The 15926-nt window shown below is 43.8% G+C and overlaps 2 protein-coding genes across 5 annotated transcripts in view; one reads left to right on the plus strand and one right to left on the minus strand.

The window, feature by feature from the left end:
• LOC118943884 (uncharacterized) overlaps nt 1–15926 on the plus strand; it is a 42642-nt gene that overhangs the window by 21547 nt on the left and 5169 nt on the right. The gene's annotated exons all lie outside the window — the stretch shown is intronic.
• LOC110500657 (protein mono-ADP-ribosyltransferase PARP16) lies at nt 1313–15883 on the minus strand. 4 transcript variants are annotated; one of them, XM_090213452.1, is made up of 7 exons: nt 15771–15883; nt 5596–5795; nt 5108–5245; nt 4806–5012; nt 4370–4528; nt 4021–4165; nt 1313–2991 (listed from the first exon to the last, which is right to left on the minus strand). In XM_090213452.1, exons 2-6 carry the CDS (start codon nt 5785–5787, stop codon nt 4049–4051), a joined length of 813 nt encoding a protein of 270 aa, XP_090069578.1. In that variant the 5' UTR covers nt 5788–5795; nt 15771–15883; the 3' UTR covers nt 1313–2991; nt 4021–4048. The 4 variants fall into 4 exon arrangements, with proteins under 4 accessions (XP_090069578.1, XP_090069560.1, XP_090069568.1 ...); XM_090213434.1 differs by having other exon boundaries at nt 4357–4528; XM_090213442.1 differs by lacking the exon at nt 15771–15883 and adding an exon at nt 6494–6761.

Genomic DNA, 15926 nt, shown 5'->3' on the forward strand with positions numbered 1-15926 from the left:
AATAAATTCTTTACCTTACTTGTAAAAAATTTTTTTTTTTTTTTAAAGAGGACTAGAAATGTACATGATTTGTGCTCTTATAAGAAGCAATTCACTCCCCTATTGCTGACTACAAATGATCTATAACTGGGCTAATAACTAACTAACTAGCAAAGAATATTAACAAAATGTGCACACGTGGCTACATGCAGTTTTCGCTTTGGATCTCAAAACAAGAGCATCTACTCCTGACCACAGCTGTAAACACAGTGCAGTTCAAAGTAAATAGCACAGATCCATATATGGCAATGGTATATTTGCATATAGGCCTACTCCAGCTCTTATTGGTTATGCCGCACCGGTCTGTGTAGAGTAAGGGCTGAGTCATGCGGCAGTCTAAGGGCTACTGCGCGCCCGCACGCAGATTAGAGGGAACATTGCTTATGAGTCCCTGAGGCAAATGTGCTCCTTGTGAGGAGAGGGACCGAATTTCATGGCTTTAGGTCAAACAGGGTGAGGGGCATGACCTTTTAAAGTCAGCATTTTCAATCTCTTGTTATAGCGCCACCCTCTAGCCAATCAGTGTCATTTTGTAAAATGCCGAATCTTTATGGCAAGATGTGTCATTCATCCAAGTTTCGTCTTAATCGTCCCAGTGCTGTCTGAGATATGACTAACATAAGTAACATAGAGACACAGATCTGCAGTCACCTCCCCGATTTCATTGTGTGGGTCAATAACCATGTGGAAACAGCCTTAGGGTGTTATAACCATAGTAGTGATAATAACCATGTGGAAACAGCCTTGGGGTGTTATAACCAGTGGTGATAATAACCATGTGGAAACAGCCTTGGGGTGTTATAACCATAGTGATAATAACCATGTGGAGGGTGTTATAACCAGTGTTGGTAATAACCACGTGGAAACAGCCTTAGGGTGTTATAACCATAGTAGTGGTAATAACCATATGGAGGGTGTTATAACCATAGTAGTGGTAATAACCATATGGAAACAGCCTTAGGGTGTTATAACCATAGTAGTGATAATAACCATGTGGAAACAGCCTTGGGGTGTTATAACCAGTGGTGGTAATAACCATGTGGAAACAGCCTTAGGGTGTTATAACCATAGTAGTGATAATAACCATGTGGAGGGTGTTATAACCAGTGGTGGTGATAATAACCATGTGGAAACAGCCTTAGGGTGTCATAACCATAGTAGTGGTAATAACCACGTGGAAACAGCCTTAGGGTGTTATAACCAGTGGTGGTAATCAGAGGTCGACCGATTATGATTTTTCAACGCTGATACCGATTATTGGAGGACCAAAAAAGTTGATACCGATTAATCGGCTGATTTTTATTTATTTATTTGTAATAATGACAATTACAACAATACTGAATGAACAATTATTTTAACTTAATATAATACATCAATAAAATCAATTTAGCCTCAAATAAATAATGAAACATGTTCAATTTGGTTAAAAATAATGCAAAAACAAAGTGTTGGAGAAGTAAAAGTGCAATAGCTAACGTTTCAGTTCCTTGCTCAGAACATGAGAACATATGAAAGCGGGTGGTTCCTTTTAACATGAGTCTTCAATATTCCCAGGTAAGAAGTTTTAGGTTGTAGTTATTATAGGACTATCTATTTCCCTCTATACCATTTGTATTTCATTAACCTTTGACTATTGGATGTTCTTATAGGCACTTTAGTATTGCCAGTGTAACAGCATAGCTTCCGTCCCTCTCTTCGCCCCTACCTGGGCTCGAACCAGGAACACAACGACAACAGCCACCCTCGAGGCAGCGTTACCCATGCAGAGCAAGGGGAACAACTACTAGAAGGCTCAGAGCGAGTTATGTTTGAAAAGCTATTAGCACGCGCTTACTAGCTAGCCATTTCACTTCGGTTACACCAGCCTCGTCTCGGGAGTTGATGGGCTTGAAGTCATAAACAACGCAATGCTTGACGCACAACGAAGAGCTGCTGGCAAAACACACGAAAGTGCTGTTTGAATTAATGTTTACGCACCTGCTTCTGCCTACCACCGCTCAGTCAGATACTTAGATACTTGTATGCTCAGTCAGATTATACAGGACACTAGTTAACTGTAAGGTTGCAAGAATGGATCCCCCGAGCTGACAAGGTGAAAATCTGTCGTTCTGCGCCCCTGAACGAGGCAGTTAACCCAGCGTTCCTAGGCCGTCATTGAAAATAAGATTGTGTTCTTAACTGACTTGCCTAGTTAAATAAAAAGGTGTAAAAAAAATAATAATAATTAAAACAAAATTGGTGTTCAAAAATACCGATTTACGATTGTTATGAAAACTTGAAATCGGCCATTCCGATTAAATCGGTCGACCTCGCGGTAATAACCATGTATAATGTACATACAAAGAGGTGGAAGACAGGAAAGAGCTTAAAGGGAAATAGTGTATAATATGGATGTCCCATTGGCCCATCTGTCTGATTGTCTCTCTGTCTGTGTCTCTCTCTGTTATGGAAGGCACTATGAATGACAAGAATGGTCCATGTATATATGACCTATTCCTTCTCATAAGAAACGGTTTGAATATTCAGATGTTGAAACTTGACACACTGCTCTTCCCGTAGTCCTTTAACGTCAGCCCTAAGGATGGAAAAGAGAAACAATTTGCCCAGGAAACACTGGGGTATAAAGCCTATAGAGAGCCTCAGGCTGGACCAACCGGGGCTGCATGTAGGAAAGCACCAGAGACTCGTGTGATAGCAACGGAAGACCATGTCCTGTGATTAGTGAGGTCCGGTGATTTCATTGTGACGTCACCAGAATAGTGTGTGGTCCATCCGATTGTGAGGTCACCGGACGAGACCGTCTTGCGATTGTGACGTCACCGGAAAAGCCTGTTCCAGAAGGAGAGGAATGTGGTGGAGTTGAAGGCACCGATGAAGATGAGTAGCAGCAGATAGAGACTCATCATAATGGCAAAGTGATGTCTGACTAGCCAAGACCTGCCCCGGGAATGTCTGGAAACACATCAGAAAAATCACATTACAATCACGTCACACAAGTTATCATCTCTAAAAAAAAAGTCTAAAATCTCAACAGAAGTCAAATGGTCCTATCCGAGAGAAAATCTGAAGCAGTGACAGAACGGTCATCCTGTTGAAATGTTTATCAGTTCTACTAATGTACTGGCAACTCACCACAACACCAATAGAGGGCAGCAAAGATAATACAACTATCACCATACTGTTTACAGCCTAAGCCTTCACAGGTCCGTTCCCAAATGGACCTGGGGCTTTCCCATCCGGATCCCATATGCATTAGATGTATTATTTGACCCTGCTGGTCATCTATTAACTTTTTAACATCTTGGCCATGTACCGTTCTGTTATAATCTCCACCCGGCACAGCCAGAAGAGGACTGGCCACCCCTGAGAGCCTGGTTCCTCTCCAGGTTTCTTCCTAAGTTCTGGCCTTTCTAGGGAGTTTTTCCTAGCCACCGTGCTTCTACACCTGCATTGCTTGCTGTTTGGGGGGTTTTAGGCTGGGTTTCTGTACAGCACTTTGAGACATCAGCTTGATTGATTTCTTAAATGTAGAAACCCATTCCAAATGGACCCGAGGACCTAGTTGGATCCATACCCGGGCCGAGCCGAGTTAGGGAAGCTGCAGCCGTCTTCTCGGAGAGTCCACTAGCAGGTACTAACCTGGACAGGTGTCTTCTCTGAGAGTCCACTAGCAGGTACTAACCTGGACAGGTGTCTTCTCTGAGAGTCCACTAGCAGGTACTAACCTGGACAGGTGTCTTCTCTGAGAGTACACTAGCAGGTACTAACCTGGACAGGTGTCTTCTCTGAGAGTCCACTAGCAGGTACTAACCTGGACAGGTGTCTTCTCTGAGAGTCCACTAGCAGGTACTAACCTGGACAGGTGTCTCCTCAGAGTACACTAGCAGGTACTAACCTGGACAGGTGTCTTCTCTGAGAGTCCACTAGCAGGTACTAACCTGGACAGGTGTCTTCTCTGAGAGTCCACTAGCAGGTACTAACCTGGACAGGTGTCTCCTCTGAGAGTACACTAGCAGGTATTTGACTCGGAGCAGCTGATTGTTGGTGACCACAAAGTACTTCTGAGGGACCTCTCCTCCTTCACTGTTCCTGGCTCTGGAGCGCTGACGGTCAATGGTCTCCGAGTCTGAAACCGGTTTAGGGAAATTATTACTGACATTTACTGGACTTTGAGAGGCAGCCATCGTTGACATGATATTGTTGCACGGTCCACTCATTTGTTATGAGGTCGATGTTGTGCAAGAGGAGGGGACTAGAGACTCAGGGTGCCTAAGTAAATAAAGAGTGTTGCGTAAACGTTCTGGACAAAGCTCTGACCTTTCCTCTTCACCTGGCACTTAACGTCTGGGTGGTCGATGACCTCACACACGGCGACACAGCTTAGCAACGGTCCCAGGAGACTGTCACGCCAACCGTTGCCATGGGGACTGTAGAGGACCGCCATGCTGAGGTCACTGGTGAGGTAGGTGCCCTCTCCGAACAACGACGTCTGTCAAGAAATCCCCCCACCCCCCCAAAAAAAAACAAGTCTGTCAGAAATGCAACTTCATCCATGCAAGTCCATTCCTTTTGTGTAGATAATATTGGCTTTTGTCTAAACATAACAATTATCTGTGAAATGATTCATCAACCAACCAAAAAAAAAAACATCAATCTGAAAACATATACTCAAGCAGGGCTACTGGGAACCCCCAAAGAAATATAAATGATCATTACAGTCATCACAGGACTGGTGAAGCTGCCATCGTACTGTCACATTAACTGACCTTGTTGAGGTGGCAGTGTAGTCCGTTGTGGATGATAGAATGGAAGTTCTCCAGTCGGCTGCCATGGAATGCGTAGAAGAGGTCGCGTCCCGCCCGTGTCTTCTCAAACTTAGCGTTCATCTGGTCGCAGTACTCCAGCTCAAACAGGAAGTCTGGCACAGGCGTGGAGATCCCCTCACTCTCAGTCAGGTTACACAGCTTGGCATACTATTGGAGGGCAGAGAAGAGGGCAGTGGAAAGGACATCTGTCAAGTGCAGTGTGTATCCTGCACACTTCTTTTCTTTTGAGATATTGCCTTTACCTCATCTTTCTGTAGTGTTTTCACAGCGAAGCTCTTGGAGGAGAGAACCCAGTGTGTGAGGGCCAGATGATGGTCAGCTTCACCAGGTCTCAGTCTCACCAGCTCCCTCACACCAGGCAAACTGCTGACATCTGACAGCTGGAAGGAACACAAGAGCAGTGTCATGTTCATTAGGCACCAAACGTAGGAAAACTGACTGAAACATAGAGGCACTAACTGGACTTAAGAAATAAGAAATGCTACATTTAATTTTTCACTGCAAAAGGTTCTAAAACATTTTCTGTTGTATGCCCTAATGAACACGACCCAGACAATAACCAGTAGACTTAGCTATAACACAGAACAGGTGTAGGACAGGTGCACAGTGATGGTGAATAATATGCTTGACTTTTAGGCAGAGAGCCTGTACCTGAAGGTTTGAATTATAAGTCAAGCCTTATCTTTGATATGGAAAATATCAGTGTTTTCTGTCCAGTCCAATTCCTCACCAGCTCATCAAACTCCTTGGTGTCTCTGTCTCTGATGTATCTGGGGGGATAGGGTCTGAGAACTGAGTCCCGCTTGTAGTTCTGAGCAGCCGCCACAAACAGGCTGCATCTCAGATCAGCGGCTACTGGGTCCCTGTGAAGACAGGAACACACCAGCTCTCTGACTGCATCCGGTGGGAGTGGTGGCTGCATTCCCAACACTGTAGACACAGGAGATAAGAGACATTGTGTTTCAGGTCTTAGGCATGGGACACAACATCATAGACAGATAATAATATACCTGAATAAAACAGGTTATTGATTGAGAGAACAGTGCTACTTACTGTATGAAACCATTCAAAATGTGCCTGTATCCTTCTAATCAGAAATGATTCAGAAAAGGATTATTGACCTAGTTGTCTTGTTAACTTATTATAATAAAAGTATTTGGTGGTAAAGGTTGAGTGCAAATAGCATGAAAACTTTCACGCCAGCCACAGGCTATAGTTAGTTAGCTAGTGATGTTTACATAGTTGTGCCCACATATGTCAACAAAAGCTGTTAGTTCATTACGACAATGTTAAACAATCAATACGCTTCGTTTGAAGAGGCAACATTTTACTTTACAAACGTATCTTAGGCTTTCCCTTAAAATCCCTTGGGTCAGTCAAAAACTCAATAACAAAGAATGAAGACGAAAGCTAACTAACGTTAGCTAACTAGATGAAGCTAGGTAGCTAGATGAATAGCTACCGTTAGCTTAGCACAAGTTAATTAGCATATCAGACGGACAGCAACAACAATAAAAAATCTGTCTCAACAAACAATACCAAACCATATGTATATACACTTGTCAACTAACAAGTAATAACTATACTTTCCAGGAAAATTAAAAACACTGAGTACTAGAAAAACATACCTGACTGAGACACAAGTAGCCAAGCTAGCTAGGTTGTGACTAGCCGTCACATAGATACTTTTAAAGGAGATGGGAAACTCCATTGGACACGTATTAACGCCCACTGTACGTTGTTAATGTGCCACGCGGTGGATTCTGGGTAAGACATTCTCTCCTTCAATGGGAGTCAATTGGGCGCCAAGCACCAAAACCCATTATTAGCACGAATTGCGTAAAAAAAGAAGCTAAACATTGCAACAACAAAATCCAACATTTAAGATACGTAACTTGTCCTCTGTAATGTCTTTTTGACTTTTCGTCACATAACGTACTTCCGAATAAAATAGGCAAGTTTCTCGACTCATACTCTTTAAAAAATATATTTTTTATTATAGATTTATTTTATTCATAATACAAAAAGCAACTTACATTGCTACATCAAACATGTCTAGCAAACACAACACAGGTATTAACAATACTCAAACACACAAAAATATATAAATACAAATAAAATACAAAAAATTAACAATTTAAGTGCAATTATATTCACTCTGAAAATATCTTATTATAATGATTAGTGAAGATGTTATTCTTGTTGTTATTCACTAGGGTTAGTGTTCTAATAAGATAATTAAACTCAATCAGAAAAATTTGTAATTTTGGAATTTTTGTTTGTGTATAAAGTATTTGGCAACAAGAATTAAAACATTAACAATCATTTGTGGTTTTGTTATCATTGCAATAGTAACATATTATATATTTTATGTTAAAATTATAGGCAGTGTTCATAATGGTAAATAAGTACTTTGCAAGGTTTTCCCAAAATTCTGACACAAATTTACATCCAAAGAATAAGGGAGACAGATTCTTCTTTTTCACAGAAAACGCAGATATCATCAATAGCCACAAATTTGGAAATCATAGAATTACTCTTTGACTTTTAGAATGGATTGCGTGACGCAACATGACAACGTGAACGCGATTGATCGACAGCCTGCTGGGCGGGGCGTTATACTGTATGTTTTTGCATTCCATTTCCGCTTGAATTCGTATCTCCTGCTTTTTTATTATCTCTGGCCGTACTTCCTCTAGTCAGAACCAGTGGCAGTAGCTAACCGATTCCAATAGTGTGTAACTGCAGCCCATAATTCGGGGCGTTTCTGCACTCTTTTGAATGTGGGTCAAAAGGGAAATAAAAGTATTATCTGAGTTTTTTCACTCCCGCCTGCCCTCACAGTCGTTAACATACCTGCGGGAAAACAGTGACACTGTCTACCGGTCGCCCCCCGCTTCCCGCAAGCACAGCAGACGGGAGGCTGGGGAAACACCATGTGATAACTACCTAGCTAGCGACATCGCTTGTTAGACCGCGTCTCCCCCGCTTCCTGCCGGTTGTGTACGGGAGAAAAACGTGCCCGATAGGAGAGTGCCAAGGACCCCTGCTGGGACCCTTTATATAGCCCTGCTATTGTTATTTGCGCTTTTTACAAAACATTTGATTTGTATTTTATGAAGAAAATAATAATAATTAGGAGTTTGTTCCTTTACATGGTGTGATGGCTGATACTATCAAAATATATATTACACTTTTGTTAAGACGAATATGTTTTGGGGGAACAGTTGATTGCCTCATCTTACAAGAATCACTGAGCATTAAAACAGCAACATTTTCTTTCAGTCTCATGGCAAATGTGTAAAATAGCATGAAATTAGCTATTAAACTACATTTTTCTCCCTCTGCCCCATGGCACAAAAAAAAAGCACACTAAAAAATAACGTATTTTTATTTTGGGTTGGGGGAGTGTAAATACCAATGGAAAAGTACCCTAAAACAAAGTGCAAGGCAGCACAGGCATTAGGCTCTGAGGATAGCCCACTTTACTGTTGAGTCTGAAGCACAGTCCCTAGCTGTAGACTAGCTCAGTGGTGAGTGGAGAGTGGCATCTATCAGATCTGTAGGGGTTAATGACAAGGAATTACTGAACTGCAAATGGGTAGGTAGGCTCGAGTTGAGCGGTTAATCACGCAGAGGTGGTATTTTAGCTTCGACTGTTGGAACAGTCCCACGGTGTATTTTACAGGAAATGTGTCTCTGTTCCCTAGTCTACAGCTAGGGACTGTGCTTACCTCAACAAATTCCGGCGCCGACAGAGATGGCCGCCTCGCTTCGCGTTCCTAGGAAACTATGCAGTTTTTTGTTTTTTTACGTGTTATTTCTTACATTAGTACCCCAGCTCATCTTAGGTTTCATTACATACAGTCGAGAAGAACTACTGAATATAAGATCAGCATCAACTCACCATCAGTACTACCAAGAATATGTTTTTCGCGACGCGGATCCTGTGTTCTGCCTTACAAACAGGACAACTGAGTGGATTCCATGCAGCGACCCAAAAAAAAAACAACTCCGAAAAAGAGGGAAACGAGGCGGTCTTCTGGTCAGACTCCGGAGACGGGCACATCGTGCACCACTCCCTAGCATTCTTCTTGCCAATGTCCAGTCTCTTGACAACAAGGTTGATGAAATCCGAGCAAGGGTAGCATTCCAGAGGGACATCAGAGACTGTAACGTTCTTTGCTTCACGGAAACGTGGCTCACTGGAGAGACTCTATCCGAAGCGGTGCAGCCAACGGGTTTCTCCACACATCGCGCAGACAGAAACAAACAACTTTCTGGTAAGAAGAGGGGCGGCGGCGTATGCCTTATGACTAACGTGACATGGTGTGATGAAAGAAACATACAGGAACTCAAATCCTTCTGTTCACCTGATTTAGAATTCCTCACAATCAAATGTAGACCGCATTATCTACCAAGAGAATTCTCTTCGATTATAATCACAGCCGTATACATCCCCCCCCAAGCAGACACATCGATGGCTCTGAACGAACTTTATTTAACTCTTTGCAAACTGGAAACCATTCATCCGGAGGCTGCATTCATTGTAGCTGGGGATTTTAACAAGGCTAATCTGAAAACAAGACTCCCTAAATTTTATCAGCATATCGATTGCGCAACCAGGGGTGGAAAGACCTTGGATCATTGTTACTCTAACTTCTGCGACGCATATAAGGCCCTGCCCCGCCCAGCCTTTCGGAAAAGCTGACCACGACTCCATTTTGTTGATCCCTGCCTACAGACAGAAACTAAAACAAGAGGCTCCCACGCTGAGGTCTGTCCAACGCTGGTCCGACCAAGCTGACTCCACACTCCAAGACTGCTTCCACCACGTGGACTGGGACTGGTTTCGTATTGCGTCAGACAACAACATTGACGAATACGCTGATTCGGTGTGTGAGTTCATTAGAACGTGCGTTGAAGATGTCGTTCCCATAGCAACGATTAAAACATTCCCTAACCAGAAACCGTGGATTGATGGCAGCATTCGCGTGAAACTGAAAGCGCGAACCACTGCTTTTAATCAGGGGAAGGTGTCTGGTAACATGACCGAATACAAACAGTGCAGCTATTCCCTCCGCAAGGCTATCAAACAAGCTAAGCGTCAGTACAGAGACAAAGTAGAATCTCAATTCAACGGCTCAGACACAAGAGGCATGTGGCAGGGTCTACAGTCAATCACGGACTACAGGAAGAAATCCAGCCCAGTCACGGACCAGGATGTCCTGCTCCCAGGCAGACTAAACAACTTTTTTGCCCGCTTTGAGGACAATACAGTGCCACTGACACGGCCGGCAACGAAAACATGCGGTCTCTCCTTCACTGCAGCCGAGGTGAGTAAGACATTTAAACGTGTTAACCCTCGCAAGGCTGCAGGCCCAGACGGCATCCCCAGCCGCGCCCTCAGAGCATGCGCAGACCAGCTGGCCGGTGTGTTTACGGACATATTCAATCAATCCCTATACCAGTCTGCTGTTCCCACATGCTTCAAGAGGGCCACCATTGTTCCTGTTCCCAAGAAAGCTAAGGTAACTGAGCTAAACGACTACCGCCCCGTAGCACTCACTTCCGTCATCATGAAGTGCTTTGAGAGACTAGTCAAGGACCATATCACCTCCACCCTACCTGACACCCTAGACCCACTCCAATTTGCTTACCGCCCAAATAGGTCCACAGACGATGCAATCTCAACCACACTGCACACCGCCCTAACCCATCTGGACAAGAGGAATACCTATGTGAGAATGCTGTTCATTGACTACAGCTCGGCATTCAACACCATAGTACCCTCCAAGCTCGTCATCAAGCTCGAGACCCTGGGTCTCGACCCCGCCCTGTGCAACTGGGTACTGGACTTCCTGACGGGCCGCCCCCAGGTGGTGAGGGTAGGCAACAACATCTCCTCCCCGCTGATCCTCAACACTGGGGCCCCACAAGGGTGCGTTCTGAGCCCTCTCCTGTACTCCCTGTTCACCCACGACTGCGTGGCCACGCACGCCTCCAACTCAATCATCAAGTTTGCGGACGACACAACAGTGGTAGGCTTGATTACCAACAACGACGAGACGGCCTACAGGGAGGAGGTGAGGGCCCTCGGAGTGTGGTGTCAGGAAAATAACCTCACACTCAACGTCAACAAAACTAAGGAGATGATTGTGGACTTCAGGAAACAGCAGAGGGAACACCCCCCTATCCACATCGATGGAACAGTAGTGGAGAGGGTAGCAAGTTTTAAGTTCCTCGGCATACACATCACAGACAAACTGAATTGGTCCACTCACACAGACAGCATTGTGAAGAAGGCGCAGCAGCGCCTCTTCAACCTCAGGAGGCTGAAGAAATTTGGCTTGTCACCAAAAGCACTCACAAACTTCTACAGATGCACAATCGAGAGCATCCTGGCGGGCTGTATCACCGCCTGGTACGGCAACTGCTCCGCCCTCAACCGTAAGGCTCTCCAGAGGGTGGTGAGGTCTGCACAACGCATCACCGGGGGCAAACTACCTGCCCTCCAGGACACCTACACCACCCGATGTCACAGGAAGGCCATAAAGATCATCAAGGACATCAACCACCCGAGCCACTGCCTGTTCACCCCGCTATCATCCAGAAGGCGAGGTCAGTACAGGTGCATCAAAGCTGGGACCGAGAGACTGAAAAACAGCTTCTATCTCAAGGCCATCAGACTGTTAAACAGCCACCACTAACATTGAGTGGCTGCTGCCAACACACTGACACTGACTCAACTCCAGCCACTTTAATAATGGGAATTGATGGGAAATGATGTAAATATATCACTAGCCACTTTAAACAATGCTACCTTATATAATGTTACTTACCCTACATTATTCATCTCATATGCATACGTATATACTGTACTCTATATCATCGACTGTATCCTTATGTAATACATGTATCACTAGCCACTTTAAACTATGCCACTTTGTTTACATACTCATCTCATATGTATATACTGTACTCGATACCATGTACTGTATCTTGCCTATGCTGCTCTGTACCATCACTCATTCATATATCCTTATGTACATATTCTTTATCCCCTTACACTGTGTACAAGACAGTAGTTTTGGAATTGTTAGTTAGATTACTTGTTGGTTATTACTGCATTGTCGGAACTAGAAGCACAAGCATTTCGCTACACTCGCATTAACATCTGCTAACCATGTGTATGTGACAAATAAAATTTGAATTTTTTTTTTTTGATTTTTGTTTTTGCATGGGCTGTTTCTTGAGATAGAGAGATTGTTGATATATATATGATTGTTGATATTATCCATATCCATATTGAAATCATTAAATTTCCAAAGTATTATTTGGCAATATGTACATTGTTACGTCATGACAATCAAGTCATTGAAATATAATTGAGAGAGAGGGAGAGGTCGCAGTTGAAAATGAGAACTTGTTCTCAACTAGCCTACCTGGTTAAATAAAGGTGAAATAAAAAAAATATAAGAGAGTGGATGTCAGTTTATTGTGTGATCTGCTCAGAGGTCCAGATCTTTATGGTGGAATTGAGGCCCGCAATTCTGGGCCATTCCTGCATCTGCAGGAACCCCTCTTTATATTTATATTGGTTACTTTTTTTACGCAGCCACTGTCTATTGGTGTCCTGGCTAGCTAGCTCTAGCTACCTGTGTTGCTTCCTGTCGGCGGTTGGCATCCAACGTGTGATGCGAACTTAGCAATTTTGTTGCTAGATTTAGCAACTTTTCAGACTAGCCTGGCAACTTTTTTTCCAAACAGCACCTAGCAACAAATTGAGCTACTTTCAAAAATATATTTGGAACTTTTATCTACTTTTGAAAAGTGACTCAAACGCTAAAATGCACGCATTTTCCCGCAAAATGATACAGAAAACTATTTTCTGTCACACTCAGTCACAACACACGTGCCTGGCTGCAAACGTGCATTGTGAGTGACGTCAGCAGCAAGTGCTCAGCTCGTGCACAGGCAGCAGCAGGCCAGCAGCAATTTCAGCTAATGGCAAATCATTGTTGGCTGACTGCAGCAGCAGTAGTTCGGGTTGGACAAGCCAAACCCAATGAATATAGTTGGTCACGAATGTTTGATCTTGAGCAGAACTTACAACATAATTCAACATGTCTCAATCAAATTGGAAAGAAAATAGTGGAATTCTGTACCTGAACAAATGTCAAATCATATTTTTTGCCGAGATGGCCAGTCAATTTGAGTAACGTTATTATTTATTATACGTAATGACGCAGTTTTACGTTATCACGCAATGACATCACAAAATCTTTTAGCAACAAATCAGCCTGCCTCTAGCAACTTACCCTGAAAATTTGTTGGCAACACTGGTTATGGTGCATTATCGCCAATGCAATCCCTCATCCACTTACCCTCACCTGAAGGCAGTGGCTGCGTTTCAAACTCATCCAAGACACACCCTCGTCTACTTACCCTTACCCCTTATGCCCTGGGGGGGGGGGGGGGGATCCTGGTGGCCATATTTGTCTTCGATCCAAATGATTAGCCAAGCAAGGGAAGTTTGCAAGGTAAGCACCTCAGCCCCCATTTTTAATGGGAGTTTGCGAGTGTACAATTATGTTTACTTCGGGGCCTGAAACGCCCCATAATTCAATTCGAGATTATTGTATATCCGCTAAATCAGCCGCTATCCGCTATATCCGTAAAACCTCAACTTCAATATGGAGTCAACATACAAGTGTAAGTAAAAACAAATGTAAATAAGTTAGAAATTGTGCCCCTAGTGCACAAACACGTCTTGTAAAAGTAATAATGTTTTTGTTTGGTTAGCTTTTGGAAATTGTAGAAATAAAAAAAATATTCCTTCATAAGTTCCAACTAGGCAGGCTAACGTTAGTTAGCTAATAACTTTCCTAGCTATCATACAGTAGGCGTATATTAATAATTATATAGTTAATATAAGTAGACATGCAGTCATAATTGACTGTAGCGCATATAAAGCACCCACAAGCTACCGGTGGCTGAAAACACAAACGTCACAGGATAAACGAGTGACGAATTTCTGGGCAAGGGCTGTCCATTTAAAATGAATTCCTCCCTCCCTCCCTCACCCGTTGCCCTGCAAGTGTATATACTCGTCAGACGTCATCAGAAGTGTCCACTTAATTTGAGGGCTGAGGGTGTGTCTGTTAAGTGTATGGAATGCCGCCAGAGTCTTTCACGCCAGCCTGACGAACACTGCTTAACCCCGCAGTTCATAATGTTATGGCAGGGGGGGCGTCTGTGTATTTACTACATCACTTCCTCACAGCTTTGATAAATCAAATCAAATTTATTTATAAAAGCCCTTCTTACATCAGCTGATGTCTCAAAGTGCTGTACAGAAACCCAGCCTAAAACCCCAAACAGCCTCTTCTGGCTGTGCCGGGTGGAGATTATAACAGAACATGGCCAAGATGTTCAAATGTTCATAAATGACCAGCATGGTCAAATAATAGTAATCACAGTGCATAGGTCAGGGTTCCATAGCCGCAGGCAGAACAGTTGAAACTGGAGCAGCAGCACGGCCAGGTGGACTGGGGACAACAAGGAGTCATCATGCTAGGTAGTCCTGAGGCATGGTCCTAGGGCTCAGGTCCTCCGAGAGAGAAGAAAGAGAGAGAGAGAGAGAGCATACTTAAATTCACACAGGACACCGGATAAGACAGGAGAAATACTCCAGATACAACAGACTGACCCTAGCCCCCCGACACAAACTACTGCAGCATAAATACTGGCGGCTGAGACCAGAGGGAACAGGAGACCGTAGGGCCCCATCCGATGATACCCCCCGGACAGGGCCAAACAGGCAAGATATAACCCCACCCACTTTGCCAAAGCACAGCCCCCACACCACTAGAGGGACATCTTCAACCTCCAACTTACCATCCTAAGACAAGCCCGAGTATAGCCCACAAAGATCTCTGCCACAGCACAACCCAAGGTGGGGGGGGGGCGCCAACCCAGACAGGAAGACCACGTGAGTGACTCAACCCACTCAAGTGACGCACCCCTCCCAGGGACGGCATAGAGGAACACCAGTAAGCCAGTGACTCAGCCCCTGTAATAGGGTTAGAGACAGAGAATCCCAGTGGAAAGAGGGGAACCGGCCAGGCAGAGACAGCAAGGGCAGTTCGTTGCTCCAGTGCCCTTCCGTTCATCTTCACACTCCTGGGCCAGACTACACTCAATCATAGGACCTACTGAAGAGATGAGTCTTCAATTTTATTTTACCTTTATTTAACCAGGTAGGCAAGTTGAGAACAAGTTCTCATTTACAATTGCGACCTGGCCAAGATAAAGCAAAGCAGTTCGGCACATTCAACAACACGGAGACTGGAGTAAAACAGTCAATAATGGGGCGGCTCTGGTTAGAGCGTTGGACTAGTAACCGGAAGGTTGCAAGATCAAATCCCCGAGCTGACAAGGTACAAATCTCTCGTTCTGCCCCTGAACAGGCATTTAACCCACTGTTCCTAGGCCGTCATTGAAAATAAGAATTTGTTCTTAACTGACTTGCCTAGTTAAATTAAGGTAAAAAAAATAAAAAATAAAAGCTCAAATAGATGAAAATGGGGGGCTTTTTGTAAATTGAAATTTGCTATTGTAAATGTTAGCAACACCTCCGCCAAGTTCATAAAGAGAGGCTGTTACATCTGCTATCAAACACATCTACAGATTACACAACAATTTTAAGCTAAAATATTGCACATTAATTATCTTACAATGTAAGGGAAAGGGCAGTTGGTATTGGGGGTTAATTGCCTGGCTCAAGGGTAGAACTGCTGATGTTTCGCGTTCCTGCGAATGGACTTTTTCCACACTTGCTACTTAACTACATTTAATATACTTTTAGACTTTCACTCAAGTAGTATTTTACTGGGTACTTACACTTTTATTGGAGTGGTTTAGAAAGAAATTCTGTACTTGCTAGTAAGTGGTTTGTTCGGTTCTGGCCAGCAATAAATCCGTTTCCTCAAACCGTTCCTCGTGCAATCGGTACGTGCGTAAAAAGAGAGAGACAGGGGAGAAACGTGACGTCACGTG

Source organism: Oncorhynchus mykiss, chromosome 2 (assembly GCF_057628025.1).
Source record: "Oncorhynchus mykiss isolate SJ-2025 chromosome 2, ASM5762802v1, whole genome shotgun sequence".
Classification (NCBI taxonomy): Eukaryota; Metazoa; Chordata; class Actinopteri; order Salmoniformes; family Salmonidae; genus Oncorhynchus; species Oncorhynchus mykiss.